Below are 22,051 nucleotides of genomic sequence, written 5' to 3' on the forward strand. Positions count from 1 at the left end.
CTTCTGTCCCTCCTTCACTCATCCCTCCCTCTTTCACTCCCCTCTGCCGTACTCCTCCCGGTGTCCGCAGCCTGTAACTCTCCCTCTCCCTTCCCGTCTTCCCCTCTCGCCGTCCCTCCCCTCCTTCATCCACTTCCTCCCCCTCGTTCTACTCCTCTTTTCATCCCTTCTTCTCGCTCTCCACCTATATTTCCCTCCCTCGGTTTTCCACCCTCCGTTCCAGGCTTATGTCTTTCTGGAAACATCATCATCGTCTGGGTTTCTGTCTGTCTTCTGAGCGTCTGTTTGTTTCTCTCCCCGTCTGTCTGCTTGTCTGTGTCTCTTCACGTCCCATCTGTGTCTCCTGCCCCCTGTATATCTGCCCGCTCTTGTGTGTCTGCCTTCCTGTTTGTGCATTAGAAATGTGTTAGCTGTTAAACGTCATCCTGTAGTAAATGTCACCGGAAATCAGGTTCAAGTGGAGCTGATATGAAGTGATGTGCGTTTAATTTGTTTGTCCCTGTGCACATTTGATTGCATGCTTGGTTGTGTGTGTGTGTGTGTGTGTGTGTGTGTGTGTGTGTGTGTGTGTGTGTGTGTGCGTCATCGTAGGAGTGTGCGATTTCCTGGCTTTGCGCATCTGCGTGTGTATTTCTGTGTTTTTATTCACGCACGCATGTGTTTGTGCGTTTCCAGTGTTCCTGTGTCGAGATCCTATTTTCCACGGCTCGGGGTCGCTAGAAAGATAACCGAGGGGCGCACAGCACGCAGCCCTTCTCTGACAACATAAGTACACATGTAGGGCACACACAACACACACACACACACACGCACGCACGCACGCACACACACACACACACACACACACACACACACACACACACACGCCACACACACCGCAGTTACCCGTGCCGAACAATGGCAGTACATTGTTGCCTCGAGAAAAAGAAGATAGTCGGAGACTTATTCGCCCCACACACACACACACACACACACACACACACACACACACACACACACACACCACACACACACACACACATCGCTTATAAACCACGCAGTACAGTACAAAAGCTGAGAAGTATCCAGTTCCACATAAATGAGTGTGTGCAAAACGAGCAAACACGTGTGCATGCAAACACATACACACACATTACACACACACACACATACACACACACACACACACACACACACACAAAAGTACATCTCCCACACATATGCATGACAACATGCATATGCAAGTACACAGGATCAAGACTCATTCTTTGAACCCCCTTAATCCACAGGGCTAGACTGTGTGTGTGTGTGTGTGTGTGTGTGTGTGTGTGTGTGTGTGTGTGTGTGCTTGATCGATATCTTTTGGAGCTTATCTGACAAAAGGAGGCGTGCATTTTTTCACATGAAGTCTTCCTGTAAATGCTGGACTCACTTCCTTTCTCACCCCACTTAATTCTCTCTTTTTCCCACTTTAACGTTTTCCTTCTCTTTTTCACGACTGTGTGCATGTGTGTAATTTACCCCCCCCCCTCTCCTCTGCGTCAGTTCTTTCCCTTTTTGGTTTTCTGGCTACCTGGCGTTCTCTATCCTCCATTTTTCCCACCGCATCTTGCTCCAGTCACGTACATGAGAGAAAGCATGAGAGATGGAGAGAGAGAGAGATGGAGAGAGTGAGAGAGAGAGAGAAAGAGAGAGAGAGAGAGAGAGAGAGAGAGAGAGAGAGAGAGAGAGAGAGAGAGAGATGGAGAGAGAGAGAGAGAGAGAGAGGAGAGAGAGAGAAGAGAGAGAGAGTGAGAGAGAGGTATTGGCATCATTGTTTAGATGCAATCTCGCCATAAGCGGTACGCCATTGAATTCACCATCAAATTGGACCAACCTGATTTGAAATGAAATCAGCTGAACTGAACTGAGAGAGCGTGGCGGAGAAGAGAAACCCAAGGGACGGGAGGGGGGGGAGAGACAGAGAGAGAAAGAGGAGATGAGAGCGAGGACACGAGAAGACGCCAAGAACAAGGGATGAGATGAAAAAGGAGACAAGTGGAGAGGGAAGGAAATGAAGGGGAAGGGGACGAGGGAGAAGCCCATGTTGCCGGGCTGGTTACATGTTGAGCGCGCCAGGCGATCAAACAGGTCATTAAACAGCAATTAAACAGCGACATGAAGAAGAAGAAGAAGAAGAAGAAGAAGAAGAAGAAGAAGAAGAAGAAGAAGAAGAAGAAGAAGAAGAAAAAAAATCAAAAACTAGAAAACAAAACATTGCAATCCCCCTCCCTCCTGTGATGACATGTTGCGTGTGCCAGATGATTAAACGTCTGTTCTGGAGGTAATAAAACCAGGGCAGACGGACCGAGGGGGCGGGAGCTCGCCGCTCAGCCGAAACCCAGCGACGGCTGTTGTATACGTCGTTTCTGTGGGCCGGGGTCAGAGATCACTCGCGATTGGCCAGAGGCCGAGCAGTGTGTGCGGTTTTGAAATGCAGGAAGGACGTCGGCGGGAGACGGAGAGACAAATGAGTGGGGGTGTGGCCCAGCGTCCCTGACGCAAGTCTGATCAGCCGTCTAAATTAGTACGTTGGCAGATCTGGAGCGTTATCCTTCCAAGCTGAAGTATTTATTGGTCCTAATGGGGAAGTTGGCCTGCAGCGAGGCGCACAAGTCAATACATAATCACAATTGACAAATTTCTAAAGCGCAGAGCAACGCTAGACGCATTAAATGAAACAATGGAAATGAAAACAATGGATTATATCCCAGCCCTCGCCTGGCGTAGGATCAGTGAGCCCAGTGAATGGGTTTTGTTTTGCCTTCAGCAGGACTTCACTCGCTCGCCCGGGCTCATGAACGCGGTTGTTTTCAGATATAACATTGCTCAGCCTTGGCGTTGCGTGGTAACCAGGAAATTGGGGTGCTCCCAAATCCAAGTACATTATTTAGGGCAGGATGAGTGCAAGTGGATCCAAATCTAGTGTTTGAAGCAGATCTAATAAATCTGCTGCGGGGTCGCGGCGTGGCCAGGGCAGGCCGGGGCAGGACGGTGGGCGGAGGGTTGGAGCAGTTCGTTTTAACTCCTGTGTTGTGTCGTTTGTGGTGTTGCGTGTAAAGATGGAGAGAGATCTATAGACGAGTTTGGCCCGAATGCACATTTCAAGTTGCGTCACTGAGTCCACACTCTTGACAGCTAACTGCCACCCGGGGACGGCTGCTAGCTAACACGCTACTGAATTACTCACGTGCACAAGCACGTTGCCTTATACGGTTCCCTCAAGTTCACGAGTTCAAGCTGAGAAACTTTGCGGCAAGCAGACTCTCCTTTTTTTTCTATCACGTGCCCCCCCCCCACCTCATCCACTCGTACCGGCCGAGGTAGCACCAAACCACACGAGAGCCGCAGTGCTGACGGGAGGACCGCTCATGGAAAAATCGCTTTCTATAGCAAGTCCTCTTACTCTGTCTGAGAACTGAACCCAATGCATCGTCATTTACACAGCACGCAACTTCCTCTCCTGACAGGTGTGGGTAGTTTAGAAATGGAGGAGGTGAATGCGTTTGTGGTATAGTGGTTAAAAAAACAAAAAACAAAACATTGGCCGTCCAGTTAGCGTAGCGGTCTATTCTGTTGCCTACCAACACGGGGATCGACGGTTCGAATCCCGTGTTACCTCCGGCTTGGTCAGGCGTCCCTACAGACACAGTTGGCCGTGTCTGCGGGTGGGGAGCGGGATGCAGGTATGTGTCCTGGTCGCTGCACTAGTGCCTCCTCTGGTCGGTTGCGGCATCGGGGGGGAGGAGGAACTGGGGGGAATAGCGTGATCCTCCCACACGCTACGTCCCCTTGGCGAAACTCCTCACTCCTCACAAAAATGCAGCTGGCAACTCCACATGTATCGGAGGGGGGCATGTGGTAGTCTGCAGCCCTCCCTGGATCGGCAGAGGGGGTGGAGCAGCGACCAAGACGGCTCGGAAGAGTGCGGCAACTGGCCAAGTACAACTGGGGAGAAAAAAGGGGGGGGGGTGGAAGAGGTGAAGATGGACACCCTCTGGGGGGGGAGGTGGAAGGTAAAGGTAGTGCACCTTTGTTGGAAATGGGGTGGGGGCACATTGGACATGTAGACGTCCAGCTGAAGGTTGTTTGTTTTAATTGATATGCAGCTTTGGAAGATGTGGAAAATAATTTTGAAACGGTGAAATCTGTTACTCCAAGTAGTTTTGGTGGAGGTGTGTTTTAAAGTGCTGTTCGTCTCAAAACGATGCAGGTAGTTTTCCTGAATGAACCAACACACAGCCTCAGACCTCCTCACATCCCTACTGGAAACCAATGTGGCTTTCAAACCTCGGCGGTCGGCTGCTTGCCACTAATGAATGGTACATCAACTCGCAAATATGGGAGAGTTCATGTTAACTACATGACTAGCATATCTACACATTAGAAATGATCAGCTTGGCTATATGTGGCGTGATGCAGCAAGGTGGCGGTAAAATATGGTTTATAATTGATGTTTGTGGAGAAATTGTTTTTCTCCTGCTTGTCGCCCTCCACGAGGATGCCAAAGTATTTGGGGCGGCCACAGAAAAACATCCACAAGCTGGCAGAGGCTCGGTGTCCCGTTCCAGGACCCTCAGCAGTCTGGATTTCACACCGACAACAGCGACTTAAACCTAGGTGGTCCCGTTGAAGGATGGTCTCCCCGCTCCCCCCGCCTCCCCCGGTATTCGGTATTTATTCAGCTCCACGCTGCCAACATGGTATATATGAACTGGAATCCACTCTCGTTTGGCGAGCTGAGCGAAGCGGATCAGCGCTCAAGTTTGGGACAAGCAAGCCTCTCCCTTGTCCAGTTGTTTTAAAGTCTGTCCTGTTTGTTACAATACTAGATTAATGTCTCTTTACCTTGCATAAAGACCTTCTGTTCAATATAGCACGTGTTCCAGGCCGTAAGTCAGACTTGTAGGCGTTACCGAGAAAACAGACATATTTTTTCTGCAAAAAAAGAAGGTATGAATGCAAAAAAAAATGCCTTAATTGAAGTCTTTGGTGAGCTGCCACGGGTGGAGTTTCATCCATTCGGATTGATTAACACCCACCTCATCTCCAATGTATTGATTTAAACATGCGAAACAGTACGTGACTTAGTACCGCTGCACAGAAAGCAAGAATACCTCTTTTTTTGTTTGAACTCTCCCGTTCGGTTTGATCTCGAGCACTGAAAACGTTCGCTTTGCAATTTTGCCATTGACATTCCCGTCCCCTGACATCCGAGATAAAGACAAACACATCGCTGTAACCCTGGATGGTTGGGAAAACTGTTGTGAAGAATGAATAATATGGGACCAACAAAAAGTATAGCGTATATAGCAGTTATATTCCCAACAAATTCCCCAAAGAGACGAGAAAAAAAAACCCAAAAAAACCTGATTTGCGCTCGCCGAGGTTAATACGTTAGGGGGCAGCTGGTTATTTTAATGATTTTCAGATTTCAGGTAACTCGCTTTTCCTCCCGCCAAGCCAAAGGTTGCCCAAGGGAAAGGCTTTGGGTATCTTTCGATCTTCTAGGCGGCCTAATATCGTAGAAATGTGCAAGAAATAATCTTTGGGTGGAAGCATGTGGGGCTCCCAGGTGTACAGTAACAACAGTTAACTGATACTGTTACAACAGCCGGGAGCTCGGCCGATACATTGTAACCAGACGGCCCGGTCTGCACAGAGCACTGTGCAAATGGATTTACTGTAAAGAGCTACACTAAAGCAGCATCTTTAGTCACACTTCCCACCGAGAGAGAGAGGGTGGGTGGGTGGGTGTGTGCATGCATGCATGCATGTTGCATATGTGAATGGTTGTGCGTGTGTGTGTGTGTGTGTGTGAGAGAGAGAGAAAGGAGATGCGTGTGGTCTCGTGGAAAGAGAGAACTCCTGCAGACCTTGGATAATGCATCGATACACCTTTCTTATTAGTCACAGTCGAGTGTGTTAGAGAGAAGAAAGGGAGTGAGGTGGAGGGGGGCATGGAGGGGGGGGCATGTCAGGAACAGATCCTCATTCTGTCATGCTGTAGTCCCACCTGCCCTCCGTGTTTCCCTCGCTCCCTCCTTTCATATTCATTCCTCTCCTCCCCGTCTCTGTCTGTCGCTTCCCTTCGCTCTCTCTCGCTCTCTCTCTAGCCCACACTCTCTCTCTTGCCCCCCTTCTCTACCCACCTTCTCTCTCTAACCCACCTTCTCTCTCTAACCCACCCTCTCTCTCTCTCGCTCGCTCTCTCTCTCTCTCTCTCCCCCACACTGCTTGTCTCGTCTCTTTGATTTGTTTTTCCCTCCAAATCTGCCTGTTATTTTATTCCCCCTGCTGTCAGTGCCATTTCCCCCCTCTCTCTCTCTGCATGTACTCTGTGTGTGTGTGTGTGTGTGTGTGTGTGTGTGTGTGTGTGTGTGTGTGTGTCCATGCCAGCCCTCTCGCTGTCTGTCTTTAAGCCTCTCTGATGTACAACAGTTCCTCAGGGGAGCTTTGCTCTCTCTCTCTCTCCTCTCTCTCTCTCTCTCTCTCTCTATCTCTCTCTCTCTCTCTCTCTCTCTCTCCCCCCCTCCCTCACGCTCTCTCACTCTCTCTCTCTCCCTCGCGCTCTCTCTCTCGCTCTCTCTCTCGCTCTCGCTCTCTCTCTCGCTCTCTCTCTCGCTCTCTCTCTCTCTCTCTCTCTCTCTCTCTCTCTCTCTCTCTCTCTCTCTCTCTCTCTCTCTCTCTCTCTCTCTCTCTTGCGCACTCTCAATGTCTCTCAGATGCACACATACACATATCCGAGCCAATGTGCTCAACTTTCTTTTGATTTGAACCTTTTTCCCTACCGGTGACACTCTCTCTCTGTCTCCCCCCCCCCTAATTGTGTCTTTCCATCTGTCTCTCACCCCCCCCGATCCCATCCCCTCCCCTCCACCCCTCTCTCTCTCTCCATTTTAAATCATTCATGTCCAGTGCCTCTGACCCATTTCCACTGTAGTCCTCCTCCTCAGGACACACACTACTTTCAAAAGATCCCCAAAACACCCTTCTGTTCTCTGCACCGCAGCCCCGCCTTCATACAGCCGCTGCTTTTAGAGCACAGCTAGCTGGCAGGGCTCTATCAATATGGATCTGGTCCGCCCGCGCCGGCAACGCTAACACCGAGGCACTTACAGGGAGCTTGTTATGGAGCCCACTGTCTCCCAGTTTGTTTGCTTGGGGAAGGGGGGTTCTTGTGTGTACACTGCTATGAAGAAACCATTTTGTGTGCATATTCCTTACACTCTGAGTGGTTATTTGTGTCTTATTGTTACTGCCGTATTAATTTTGATTGATGCAATTACACAGTTCACAAACATGTTTGAAAGGTGTTACTTTTGTTACTTAGTGGGTAGCAGGAGGTAAAACCATGTGGTTTTATTTATTTATTTATTTATTTTGGAATTTTGGAATTTTCCCCCCTTGTATCCAGCCAATTACCCCACTCTTCCGAGCCGTCCCAGTCACTGCTCCACCCCCTCTGCTGACCCAGGGAGGGTTGCAGACTACCGCATGCCTCCTCCCATACATGTGGAGTCACCAGCCGCTTCTTTTCACCTGACGGTGAGGAGTTTCACCAGGGGGATGTAGCACATGGGAGGGTCACGCTACCCCCCCCCTCAGTTCTCCCTCCCCCACCCCGAACAGGCGCCCCGACCGACCAGAGGAGGTGCTAGTGCAGCGACCAGGACACATACTCACATCCAGCTTCCCACCCGCAGACACTGCCAATTGTGTCTGTAGGGATGCCCGACCAAGCCGGAGGTGACACGGGGATTCGAACTGGCGATCCCCCGTGTTGGTAGGGCAGCAGAATAGACTGCTACGCCACCCGGATGCAATGTGGTTTTATTTTGCTGTAGAGCAACACTACCAGTGTAATCCTTTAAAGCACAGCGTTTATTGGCATGTTTTCTTAAGCGCTGCAGAGACGTTAATGGGATGTTATCGGTGTTTCAGTAGAACCTGTTTAAGTGAGACATTAGAAACAGGTTTGTGTTCTCGATTGTTGCAGCCTGAATGCACGGCGGGGGAGTGTGCGTCGTCCCCGTGCAGAACACAGGCAGCCGACAACGAGAACAGCGAAACAAGGACAAGGGGCAAAGTGGAGCAAAGACTCACTGTGAAGCCGCTATCAACCCCCTGTGTGTGTGTGTGTGTGCGTGCGAGCGTGCGTGTGTGTGTGTGCGTGTGTGTGCGTGCGCGTGCGAGCGTGCGTGTGTGTGCTAAACTGGAACCTCCATCTGCACTCTTCTTTCCCCCGTTCTTCCTCCTTCTCATTCGCTCCCATTCGCCCTCGTCCCTTCTCTCGAGTCTCCTCTATCCGTTTTCCATTCCTCACCCTTAAACCTCTCCTCCTGCCGTGTGCTCTTCTCCACTTCCTTTTCATCCCCCTCTTTCACTTCCTCCTCTCTCTCTCTCTCTCTCTCTCTCTCTCTCTCTACTCTTTCTTCCTCTCACCTCACCGTGTTTTGAGGTGTGAGGCACAGCAGCAGGTCGCACCTAGGCTGTGTAGGTAATCACACATGTTTGTGTTAAACAGTGAGGACGAGTGAGGGGGGGGGGGGGGACAGCTCATGGCAGATGAAAATAAGGGGCCCAGTGCTGGCTAGTTGTCTGCCCCAGGACAGAAGCTGTCAGCTGGGTGAGAAATACTACTCTGCTGGGCCCCTCTCTAGAGCCTCAGAAACTACTACATAACACAGCAGCATATCTGTGTGTGTGTGTGTGTGTGTGTGTGTGTGTGTGTGTGTGTGTGTGTGTGTGTGTGTGTGTATATATATATATATATACACACACACACACGTGTTAATGCGTATTTGTGAGCATGTGAGAGAGAGAGATAGAGTGGGAGGAATTACAAATGGTTTAGTTTTACTTTCACGTGGACGACTAAATTATGCACAGTCATGTACAGCAGAACCAAACGTGTGTGTGTCTATGTGTGTGTGTGTGTGTGTGTGTGTGCGCGCATGTGTGTGTTGGACTGAGGTGTCAGGCCTCATTGCAGTCTCAACTGACAGCCGCCTGATTAGCAGGCAGAGGCTCACACAGAGAGGGAGGAGGGAGGGAGGGAGGATGTGGGTGGAGGAGAGATGGAGCGATGGTGGGTAGCTCGGGAAAGGAGACACAAAGGAAGGTTGAGACGAGTAGGGGAGGCAAGAAAGGGGGAATGACGACAAAAGCGGATGAGAGTGAGAGAGAGAGGACGACAGGTGAGGAGGCACACGGGGGAGAAGGCAAGTCTGGCTGCCTCCCATCCTTCCTGCTTTCCTCCCCTCTCTCTCTCCGTCTGCCTGCACCGCCGCCATGTCTCCCGGCCCTCCGCAGCATGTGACCTGCGCCGGTGCATGCGTGTGTGCCCCAGTGTTAACTCAGTCCATGAAAATATTCGTCAGACCCCCTTTACAGTAAACGAGCGGCCACTAAAATTTGCCCCTGCCTAACAGCCCCAGTGTAAGGGGGGGGGGGGGGGCGGCTTGTGGCTGCATATAATGCAGCAAGGTGGTATAAACATAGCAGGCCTGCCGGCTTCGGGAACTAGTCGATCTGTGATCCGCTGCGGGCCGCGGCGCCTTTCAGCGAGCGGAGCGTCGACCCCAAGGAGTTTGTTCCCCGGCATGACGAGTCACGCCACACGTATCCAGGGGCTGGCCTGCTGCTGCTGCCGCTGCCCGGCTGTTTGTTTTTGCAGATGAAATATCGCCGTTCATTTCATTTGATTCTCGTTTTCGTCCTGTTTGAATAAAATCGAACCTGCTGCCACTTTGTGCATGACAGGCGCAGGAAAGCATGTGCTGCAGGAAAATGTGCGTTTGTCTTGTTGTGTTTTTCATACCGCGACTTGAGATTTTTATACAGTGACGAAATTATAATAACACAGATGCGCTTTTTTTAGGCGCTTTTCTCTGTGTGGCTGTGCGTGTATGCGTGCACGCATGCGTGCATGTGTGTGTGCGGGCATGCTTGCGGGCATGCGTGCGTGCATGCATGTGTGCATGTGTGTGCGTGCATGCGTGTGCGCATGCATGTGTGCGTTGCCTGAAGGCGCTAGTATCTACTACTGAGTGCAGGCTGCCCCCCCCCCCCGTTACCTCCCTCTTCTCCTCTCACCTCCCCCTTCTTCTCCACCCTTCCATATTCTCTCCCTCCTTTTTTGCTATCCACTCGTTCTTTCTCTCCTTCCCTTCCCTCGTTCTCTCGCTCTCTTTCTGACACGTAACTAAAGCTGTGGGCGAGATTCCCACCCCGCCAAAAAAGAAAAAGGAAAGAAAAAAGAAATTGAGAACACGCAGTACGCCTGGTAGCTCGCCATGTCACCAAAATGGGCTGTTTAAATTGAGGTATTTTGACACATCGAGAGATTAAAATCCTTCATGGTAAACCAAATCCGTCACAACCTGCTCCAGCATTAAAAAAAGAAAAGACATGGTTGAAGCTGAGAGCAGAGAGGAAAGGAGGGTTTTCTCTGGCTGGGTTTCTGTTTGTCAGCGAGAGGGTGGACACAGTCACATGCAGCTGTATTTCACTCACGGTCACTCTTTCACAAATTTATGTGCGTAGATTTGAAGGGAGTACAGAAGGACAGGTCCCATTTAATATTGGGAAGTGATGAGACCGCCCCCCCCATGAACTTGCTGAAGACCTGTCAGCTGCATATTTTGATTTCCTCACATAAAAAGTATCTAGAAGACGTCTCTGGGTGTGGAAACTGCCCCCTGTTGTTACGTATGCCTTAAAGGGGGACGGTCCTGACTGGTCCTCAGTACATACACAACCCGCACCACCCTCTGCTGCAGGGCTGACGCTCCACCGGCGACGCGACTGCCGTGCAGTACGACATTTACATACGTAATATTTGCTGGCATTCGCTGTAACAGCATTGGGTTTTGTTTTTGTTTTTTTTGCATTTCTCTTGCATATTTGCATTTGAGGGTTTTTTTTAACTTAGTTTTTATTTCAATTTCAGCAACTTATACAACCAAATTCACAAATTTTCCTTGTTTTTTCCATTTTTCCCAGCTGTACCCATTATGGTTTACTGATAATTTAATAAAAGGAGATTAAAAAAAACAAAAGGAAAAAAAAAACCTTTACTTCAGCTTGAAGTGTTAGTTGTAATGGCGGTATGAATTAAAGACATAAATGATAATAAAAAAGGAAAGGAGGGGTCAGGGAGGGGTGGGGAGGGGAGGGGAGGTGTGTATGAATGTGTGTATTGGTGTGGGTGCGTGTATATGCATAGACAGATAAGGTGAATTGAGAAGATAGAGATGTGTGTATGATACAGCAAGTATACAAGGACACTTCTCTGTCTCAGTATAGCTGCGGCTGGGCTCCTCCTGTCAATAAATACGTCTTCCTGAAGTCTCACGGAGGATTTTACTGGTTCCACCTGATATAGTTCCCATACTTTCTCAATCTATGCATTTTGATTTTTTTATTTTGAGATACCTTATTAATCCCCGTGGGGAAGTTCCTCAGGGCAAGCCGCCGTGCAGCGCTCGGGGTCCAGCTCCAGTTCGTCTCGCCATGCCTTGCTCAGGGGCACAGACAGCACTACTAACCCTAACATGCATGTCTTTTGATGGTGGGGGAAAACCGAAGCACCTGAGGAAAACCCACCGCAGACACGGGGAGAACTTGCAAACTCCACACAGAGGACGACCCCCCCCCCTCCCCCAAGGTTGGACATCCCGAGGTTCGAACCCAGCACCTCCTTGCTGTGAGGCGACAACGCCTACCACTGCGCCGCCCACATTTCTTGCATTTTGCGATTGCAGGGTTGATTGCATGTCCGCCAGCGACGCCACAGAAGACGACTCGGTGTTACAGCCGCTAACGGAGTGTCGTCCCTACAACACACCGTAAATATCCACACGTGGAGCCGATGTTCAAACTCACATCCGCGTCTCTTTCACCTCAGGGAAGAGAAGCTCGGTCGTGTCCATCGCTGACGTTCCCAGTGCGTGCAGGAAGATGAATGTGCAGCACTGGCCCGATATGACCGGGGGGTCATCATTCAGGGGCCTTTTATCATAGGTGTTTAGTTGAATGAGATGATCCACGCTTGCCGAGAGACACAGCGGTAAACCGTGCCACACACACACACACACACACACACACACACACACACACACACACACACACACACATCTCCAGCCACTCTGGACGGTGGCAAAAGAAAACAAAAGGGGGCCTGCTTTGTTCACCAGGAAACAGTTTAAATCCAGAAGCGGGGGAAATAATTCAAGAATAGCTCTGTGTTTGTCTTAGAGAGCGACTGGCCAGTGTCACCCAGAACTGGGTCTACTTTATACACACACACACACACACACACACACACACACACACACACACACACATACTTTCATACAGCATACGCTTAACTATTTTACACATCCATGAAATTCATGTGTACCGACACACACAGTAGGAATGTGCCTTTAAGGGTAAGACTCGTACAGCAAGGCGAGCTATCACAGACACACACAACTGTCATATGGATGCGCACATTCTGTGAGACCAATCTATCTTCCTACACACTCCCACTCACACACACACACACAAAACACACCCACACTCCAGATTGCGGTGTGTTGTGACAGCAAGGAAGAGATAACACAGCCCACATTGGAAGCTGCCTTGCGTGTTTGTGCACGTGTGTGTGTGTGTGTGTGTGTGTGTGTGTGTGTGTGTGTGTGTGTGTGTGTGTGTGTGTAGGAGTATTTGAATGATCTAAGGCCAGGCATTAGTGTCTGTGATAAAGTGGGGGGCCCTAAGTGGTTTCAGAAAAGATAGGGGCCCCACTGTGTGAGCATGTGCGTGACTGTGTGTGCACATATGTGTAAGATTGTGTGTGTATGTGTGTGAAGTTAGCTGGGTGTCTGTGTTGTATGCTTACGTCCATAACTGATATTTGCTGGCTTGTTTGTGTTAGTGTGTTTGAGACAGTGTGCATGCCGGCATATGTGACTATGTAGAGTTTACCACCATATGTGTGTGTGTGTGTTTTTGGGTGTGTCAGTCCCTGGATTTCTCCTGGTGTGTGTGTGTGTGTGTGTGTGTGTGTGTGTGTGTGTGTGTGTGTGTGTGTGTGTCTCTCTCTCTCTCTCTCAGGGGACTTGGGTCAGGTGCCTGGTGTGTTTGTGTGCGTCTGCTTAGTGTCTGTCTTGTCGCCACAACGATGACATCATGGCACACGACCGTCGAACGACGGAAAGAATTCCTCCTGTCTCTTCTGTACCGGGGGTGGGGGGACAGAAAGACGAAAGAGAGAGAGAGAGAGAGACAGCGAGAGAGAGAGAGCGAGAGAAAGAGTGAGTCAAAGTGAGGAAGTTGGTTTAAAGGAAGTGGAGCGATGAGTGTGTGCCGCAGAGAGGAGCAGAAAATTGTACGGAAAAAATTTCTTATTTTAATACTCGAAAAAATTCTTAACCTTACAAAGCTGACACAGTTCAAACCCACACCCTCACTCTTTCCTCGCCTCCGATAGGGAACCACGTAAGCCGGCATCGCTCCACGGGCTCTTGTCATTTTCAGAGGACTGGACATGTGGCAACATGTGGCGGTGCAACTGCATGAACGGCTTAGTTTGACTCTGGTGACCGTTTTACACGCCATAAGGACAAAACGCCACTTTGGCTACACGGAGCAGCGCGCTCTGCCGCGACTCACTGTTCTGTAGCGCGGACGGCAGCCCACCTTTGATAGGGCGTGTGTTTACCCCCGCAAAGCTAAAAGGGGGTGCTGAGCGTAAGACGTGCTCTCTCGCTGAGCGCATAAATGTGTTTTCTACGACCGAGTTACATGGAGAGAAGAGCAGGTTATGTGGAGAGAAAGAGCGGGTTATGTGGAGAGAAAGGGCGGGTTATGTGGAGAGAAAGGTCGGGTTATGTGGAGAGAGAGAGCGGGTTATGTGGAGAGAGAGAGCGGGTTATGTGGAGAGAAAGGGCGGGTTATGTGGAGAGAGAGAGCGGGTTATGTGGAGAGAGAGAGCGGGTTATGTGGAGAGAGAGAGCGGGTTATGTGGAGAGAGAGAGCGGGTTATGTGGAGAGAAAGGGCGGGTTATGTGGAGAGAAAGGTCGGGTTATGTGGAGAGAGAGAGCGGGTTATGTGGAGAGAGAGAGCGGGTTATGTGGAGAGAGAGAGCGGGTTATGTGGAGAGAGAGAGCGGGTTATGTGGAGAGAGAGAGCGGGTTATGTGGAGAGAAAGGGCGGGTTATGTGGAGAGAGAGAGCGGGTTATGTGGAGAGAAAGAGCGGGTTATGTGGAGAGAAAGGGCGGGTTATGTGGAGAGAGAGAGCGGGTTATGTGGAGAGAGAGAGCGGGTTATGTGGAGAGAGAGAGCGGGTTATGTGGAGAGAGAGAGCGGGTTATGTGGAGAGAAAGAGCGGGTTATGTGGAGAGAGAGAGCGGGTTATGTGGAGAGAAAGAGCGGGTTATGTGGAGAGAGAGAGCGGGTTATGTGGAGAGAAAGGGCGGGTTATGTGGAGAGAGAGAGCGGGTTATGTGGAGAGAGAGAGCGGGTTATGTGGAGAGAGAGAGCGGGTTATGTGGAGAGAAAGAGCGGGTTATGTGGAGAGAAAGGGCGGGTTATGTGGAGAGAAAGGGCGGGTTATGTGGAGAGAGAGAGCGGGTTATGTGGAGAGAGAGAGCGGGTTATGTGGAGAGAGAGAGCGGGTTATGTGGAGAGAGAGAGCGGTTATGTGGAGAGAAAGGGCGGGTTATGTGGAGAGAAAGGGCGGGTTATGTGGAGAGAGAGAGCGGGTTATGTGGAGAGAGAGAGCGGGTTATGGTGGAGAGAGAGAGCGGGTTATGTGGAGAGAGAGAGCGGGTTATGTGGAGAGAAAGGGCGGGTTATGTGGAGAGAAAGGGCGGGTTATGTGGAGAGAGAGAGCGGGTTATGTGGAGAGAGAGAGCGGGTTATGTGGAGAGAGAGAGCGGGTTATGTGGAGAGAGAGAGCGGGTTATGTGGAGAGAGAGAGCGGGTTATGTGGAGAGAGAGAGCGGGTTATGTGGAGAGAGAGAGCGGGTTATGTGGAGAGAGAGAGCGGGTTATGTGGAGAGAGAGAGCGGGTTATGTGGAGAGAAAGGGCGGGTTATGTGGAGAGAGAGAGCGGGTTATGTGGAGAGAAAGGGCGGGTTATGTGGAGAGAAAGGGCGGGTTATGTGGAGAGAGAGAGCGGGTTATGTGGAGAGAGAGAGCGGGTTATGTGGAGAGAGAGAGCGGGTTATGTGGAGAGAGAGAGCGGGTTATGTGGAGAGAGAGAGCGGGTTATGTGGAGAGAAAGGGCGGGTTATGTGGAGAGAAAGAGCGGGTTATGTGGAGAGAAAGGGCAGGTTATGTGGAGAGAAAGAGCGGGTTATGTGGAGAGGAAAGGGCGGGTTATGTGGAGAGAAAGGGCGGGTTATGTGGAGAGAGAGAGCGGGTTATGTGGAGAGAAAGGGCGGGTTATGTGGAGAGAAAGGGCGGGTTATGTGGAGAGAAAGGGCGGGCTATGTGGAGAGAAAGGGCGGGTTATGTGGAGAGAGAGAGCGGGTTATGTGGAGAGAAAGAGCGGGCTATGTGGAGAGAAAGGGCGGGTTATGTGGAGAGAGAGAGCGGGTTATGTGGAGAGAAAGGGCGGGTTATGTGGAGAGAAAGGGCGGCTATGTGGAGAGAAAGGGCGGGTTATGTGGAGAGAAAGGGCGGGTTATGTGGAGAGAAAGGGCGGGTTATGTGGAGAGAAAGGGCGGGTTATGTGGAGAGAGAGGCGGGTTATGTGGAGAGAAAGGGCGGTATCTGGGATAAATATCATTTTATCACCGGGGTTTATAAGCATTGTGTGCTGGCAGGTAACTCTCGGATATGGTATAAAAGTTGACGCACTGTTAGTTTTAACAAGACTAATGTTCCATTAGCCTGTGTGTGTGGGTGTGTGTGTGTGTGTGTGTGTGGGTGTGGGTGTGTGTGAGACTGTGCACATGTCAAACTGTTTGTGTGAAAAAGACAAAGGGAGAGAGCAAGAGTGTGACAGGGTTCCCACAGTACGAGTTGTTAACCCTTGAGCGTCGTTCCCGATGGGAAAGGAATCGGGAAAAGCCGAAGACCTCGACGTCTCCCCGCCTTCGTTCCCCGAGGTCCTTCATTTTAGTGTGGCGCCCTGTATTAAACCACCGCGACCTCACTCCCATTAGCTTTGTTTATGTGTTGATTCATTAGATCCGGTTCATGCTAGTGCTGAATGGGGACTTGTACTGTCACTGCTTGTGCTACCTAGTACAGCCAGCAGTGCAGCACAGAAGCTGTGCTACTGCAACTTCTACACTGTACGGTTTTTCTAGCTGTTAATATTCCAAGGAAGATGACGTCGTCCTCTTCTTCGGCTCCATCCTGCTGCAGGCGCTTGCAGCAACAGTCCCACCTGGTAGCTGCTCGCGTCGGTCCCTGTTGCCCGCCGTGCCGTTCAGCTGGGTCTGTTGTGGGCCAATAAGCAGCCTGCTCAGTGACGCCATGACAGAAGTTGTTAGAGTGAGTGAAGGGAACGCCGGATAAATGCAGCACAGATGCATGATGGGACGCTGGTGCAGTGACAGCGCGGTCGGTGAGGTTGACCGTGGAATCCCTGGTGTTTCACACAGTCCAAACATCTAATCTGTCTTCGTTTAGCAACTCTCATCACTGCATTCCACAAAGCGCCATCTTCACTATGCGTGTGGTTGGCCGTGGGTGTGGAAGTGTGGTCGGCGTATGCTGGTTGGGGGGGGGGGGGGACAAAGATAGAGAGAGGCCAGGGGTTGAGGAGGGAGGAGAAAGCAAAAAAGGAGAGCGAGGTATAGCGATAAAGAGTGGGGAGGGAAATGCATGGAAGGGAGCAGCAGAGACAAAGAGACAAACAGGAAGTGCGTTTATGTGCTGTCGGTGCGCAGCACGCACACATCTGTTTGTCCTTGCGTGTGTGTGTGTATGTGTGTGTGAGCGTGCGGATGTTTTGTTGTTGGTTTTTTTAAGTGGCCATCTCCATCGTTATAACAGAGTCATGATGTTTGGAGACACATTATGATTTGGAAGCTGAAGTCGGGATCCGAGAATTCCGAACCCTGGGTGTCCTCCCTCAGCGGATCTGGGACGGGATGCGGCTTGTTGCTTCCCAACCGCATGGAATTCTGTCAAAATGTCATGGCTGACGATCCGGTCAGGGATGAGTGATGGAGACAGAAAGATAGGAAGGAAGGAAAGAAGAAAGGAAGGAATAGAGGCGTAAAGGAGGACAGAGGGAGACGGCAGGGAGGAGAGGCACCGAGATAGAGAAACGGGTTGGGGGAAAATCGACTCAGTGCAAAATTGCTGTACTGAGCCGTGATGGTTTCCATATTGATCTTGACTCTGCATGGCTGAATCACTGATGAAGCAGAATGAACAGTTGCTCTTCATTTTGAAGAGGTTTTGAACCGCGATGTTGCGACCATGTTGTATGCGTTCTAACCATTCTGCTACGGAGGCGCCCCATTCATGCGTTTTGTTGCACATGTTCTTTGGTTTATCACAGTTTTCACAGTGTTTATGATGGTGTGATATTTGAAAATATCTACTTGGTGTAGTCTCAATTCCACTTTCTGCTTTACCTCAAATTCACTTGGAAGAATAAGGAAAATAGCTGTTCATTGCACTATATAATGATTATCTGTAAATAGTCATTAATCAATGAGTAATAGGACCCTTACACCGATTAGCCAAAACATTAAAACCACCTGCCTAATAGTGTGTCGGTCCCTCTCGTGCCACCAAAACAGCTCTGATCCGTCGAGGCATGGACTCCACAAGACCTCTGAAGGTGTCCTCTGGTATCTGACACCAAGAAGTTAACAGCAGATCCTTTAAGTCCTGTAAGTTGCGAGGTGGGACCTCCATGGACCGGACTTGTTTTTCCAGCACATCCCACAGATGCTCGATCACATTGAGATCGGGGGAATTTGGAGGCCAAGGCAACACCTTGAATTCTTTGTCATGTTCCTCAAACCATTCCTGAACCATGTGTGCAGTGGGGCAGGGTGCATTACCCTGCTGAAAGAGGCCACTTCCATCAGGGAATACTGCTGCCATGAATGAAGGGGTGTACCTGGTCTGCAGCGATGTTTAGGCAGGTGGTATGTGTCAAAGTAACATCCACATGAATGCCAGGACCCGGGGTTCCCCAGCAGGACATTGTCCACAGCGTCACACTGCCTCCACTGTCTCGCCTTCTTCCCATAGTGCATCTTGGTGCCATCTCTTCCCCAGGTAAACAGCACACACGCACCAGGCCGTCCACGCGATGTAAAAGAAAACGTGATTCATCAGACCAGGCCACCTTCTTCCACCGCTCCGTGGTCCAGTTCTGTCTCACATGTCCATTGTATGTGCTTTCAGCGGTGGACGGGGGACATCATGGGTACTCTGGCCGGTCTGCAGCTATGCAGCCCCATACGCAGCAAGCTGTGATGCACTGTATGTCCTGACACCTGTCTATCACAGCCAGCATTACCTTTTTCAGCAATTTGAGCTACAGTAGCTCTTCTGTGGGATCAGACCAGACGATGGCACCTACGTAATATGAGGCAGGAGGTTTTAATGTTTTGGCTGATCAGTGTCTATAAACCCTTATAACACATTTGTTAAAATTAGCAGACAGCTTAAAATATGAACTGTGTTTTTTAAATAATAAGTGCTATTAGGGAGAGGTTAAGTTTCGATGAAAAGACGATAGTAGACACCTTCCAGTCCAACCCATATTAATGAGACGCACATTGATATTGGTAAGAAGTGTATGAACATTATTGTGATATATTTACTTGCTAGATTATTGAATGAGTAAATTCCATCTTCCTGCAGAAAGGTTGCAATGTCATCACTGAAACGGTCGCTCGGTTATTAAAAACAAATAAGATTTCTGAAATCACACCGAATTAATGGATTGGTTGATTGGTTGATTGATTGATTGCATTGATGTTTTCTCTTTACAGACAGGAGGCACTATTGGCAGCCATCAGTGAGAAAGACGCCAACATCGCCCTGCTGGAGCTCTCCTCATCCAAGAAGAAGAAAACCCAGGAAGAGGTGGCGGCCCTCAAGAGAGAGAAAGACAGTCTGGTACAACAGCTCAAACAACAGGTATGAGCGCGCGCACACACACACACACACACACACACACACACACACACACACACACACACACACACACACACACACACACACACACTGAAAGCTGAAGATCCAAGTGTGCACTGTGAGGAAACTGGAGCTTTGGTCCGTGTTCCTTGGTGTGTGAATGAAAGGCGCCAAGTGGAGAGATGAGGAGAGCTGAGGATGGGAGATGAGAGAGGAGGTCTTGAAGGTGAAGAGAAGGAAATCTGTTGAGAGGAGACGCGTGTGAAAGGAAACTTGCTCCAGCTCGTCGCGAGAGCTGGCGGCTGATGCCAATGCTTCGTTTTCTCAGCAAAACATCCTTTTGCTCTTACTAACAACCCAAATGTTATTTCTGCAGCAAATATGCAAATAAACAGCCTGCTCGACGGGAAGGGGAGGAGAGGGGAGGTGAGAGTAGAAGGAGGAAGAAAAAAAAAACAAAATATAAAAAATAGATGCAGTGGATGGCATGAGGGAGGCCAAAAAGAGAGGGAGGGAGAGAGAGAGGGAGAGAAGAGTTTAGATGGTTAGGGAAAGAGGGAGAAATGAGAGGGGGGCTGCTTGAGGGAGAGAAACTGGGTCCAGATGTGACCACAGCCCTCCGACCACTGTGGGTAAATTTAGGATTAACCCACCCCTCCTACATATACCACAGCACACACACAGCACAGACACACACACAGACAAACACACAGAGAGATGAAGCCTCGCAGTTCAAGTCTCCATCATATCTTCTGTGACAACTCTTTCATAAAAATTTGTGTTTGCTCAGATTTGCTGACTGCACACAAACAACACTGTTTCTCCACACACACACACACACACACACACACACACACACACACACACACACACACACACAGATGTCAGCTCATGCCAAAAACAGGTATATTAATATGACCAAACATCGCTGTGGTTCAACACACAAGGTCTGGTTCTCTCTCTCTCTCTCTCTCTCTCTCTCTCTCTCTCTCTCTCTCTCTCTCTCTCTCTCTCTCTCTCTCTCTCTCTCTCTCTCTCTCTCTCTCTCTCTCTCTCTCTCTCTCTCACTCACACACACACACACACACACACACAAAGTAAAAGTTCTCTTGGGTCTTGTGAACCAACCAATCCCTGAGTGGATGAGCCTACAGAGAGTTTGCTGGACTTCCTCGTGAAATCACCCACTCCTCTGTACACAGTCCCTGTACCTCTTCCTGCCTGTCACTTTCCCTCCTCTCTCTCTATCCCTGTCTTCCCATCCTCCCTGTTTGTCCTTAATTCCATCTCAAAGTCTCTCCTTCTGTGTGTGTGTCTGCCCCCCGCCCCTCTCTTTCGGATCATTTTCCTAGATTTGATGTCTGTCGAGTGTGATTGAAATCCCGATCGTTCGCGTGACATCTGCATCGTAGACGTTTGGCCGACGGTTCGGTTTTCAGACCGCCCAACATGCAGCACCATCAGTAAGGCCAGCTAGTAGGCCAGTAGGAGGACTAGATAGTCACAGTATGATTATTCATGATGGACAAGTGTTGGGCGAGAAGGTGGCACAGAGAAAAATAATATTTTAAACAAGACAAGGACATTTTTTATGCTCTCTTTACCTCCTGTTTACCTTCCTACCCCCCCCCCAGCATGCACACATTCCTCTCCCCTCTCCTTTCCCTCCACCTTACCTCTCTTGTCTCTTTTCAACAGCCCTTCTTTCTTTAATCCATCCCTCCCTCTCTTAGCTCTCGCTCCGTTTCTCTCCGTCCGTCTCACCCGGCTCCTGGAGTGATTGACAGTTTACCGTCAGCCGGTGTGGCCAATAAATATTTGAGCTGATGAGCGTCACAGGGAAGGGGATTTCAGAGGGGCCCACACACAGACGCACTACACACCGGATCATTACAAATGCACCTAGTCATGTGTGTTTACACACACGGCCGCACACACACACACACACAAGCACACATCACACAGCTTGACCATACATCTGGACAGATCTTTGAAGGCAGAGGGTGTTGATTAACCCTCCTCCTCACCACATGATGTGCACCCTAATAAATCAATGCCCTTGACAATCGCCTTCTCTTTTAAAGCTCGGTGTGACTACAGAGTTTCCCTGTCTGGGGCGGTGGGTGGGGGCTGGTGGCAGCTGATTCTTGCCACGGTTGGAGCCGATGCTCTTTTTAGTTCCCCCAGCATCGCACAGGAATGGAAACTGCTCTTCACACAGCGGTGGTGGTGATAAGGCCAACGTGGCTGAGACGCTCTGTCTTTCCTCCCAGCATGCATCAGTGAAGCTGTTAAATGTGAGAGGATCTGTAAAGTGTTGGACCGTGGTAGAAAATCCAGACAAAACTGGGGAAGAAACAAAGATTGTATTGTGTTGGATTGATTTGGTTACGTTTGTGTGTGTGCATGTGAGTGTGTGTTTGTATGCGGACACACTCGGGCATTATTTCCACTGTTCAAAAGCCTGTTTTTGCCCTGCCCCCATTTTTGAAAAAAAAATTATTTTTTTTAACCGCAAAAATCATGCTTAAATACCAACACGGCATCGCCGGTTCGAATCCCCGTGTTACCTCCGGCTTGGTCGGGCATCCCTACAGACACAGTTGGCCGTGTCTGTGGGTGGGAAGCCGGATGTGGGTATGTGTCCTGGTCGCTGCACAAGCGCCTCCTCTGGTCGGTCGGGGCGCCTGTTCGGGGGGGGGGGGGGTATAGCGTGATCCTCCCACAAGCTACGTGCCCCTGGTGAAACTCCTCACTGTCAGGTGAAAAGAAGCGTCTGGCGACTCCACATGTATCGGAGGAGGCATGTGGTAGTCTTCAGCCCTCCCTGGGTTTGCAGACGGGGTGGAGCAGCAACCAGGACGGCTCGGAAGAGTGGGATAATTGGCCAAGTACAATTAGGGGGGAAAGGGGGGGGG

The 22,051-nt window shown here is 50.1% G+C and overlaps 1 protein-coding gene across 1 annotated transcript in view; it reads left to right on the plus strand.

Annotated features, from left to right (window-relative positions):
- The window catches only part of LOC130109178 (ELKS/Rab6-interacting/CAST family member 1-like), a 209,018-nt gene that overhangs the window by 122,564 nt on the left and 64,403 nt on the right, over positions 1–22,051 (plus strand). The window contains exon 18 of the mRNA XM_056275934.1: positions 18,993–19,136. Within this exon, the coding sequence (XP_056131909.1) occupies positions 18,993–19,136 (144 nt within the window). The remainder of the gene's footprint in view (positions 1–18,992; positions 19,137–22,051) is intronic.

This window comes from Lampris incognitus, chromosome 3, assembly GCF_029633865.1.
Source record: "Lampris incognitus isolate fLamInc1 chromosome 3, fLamInc1.hap2, whole genome shotgun sequence".
NCBI classification, from domain to species: domain Eukaryota; kingdom Metazoa; phylum Chordata; class Actinopteri; order Lampriformes; family Lampridae; genus Lampris; species Lampris incognitus.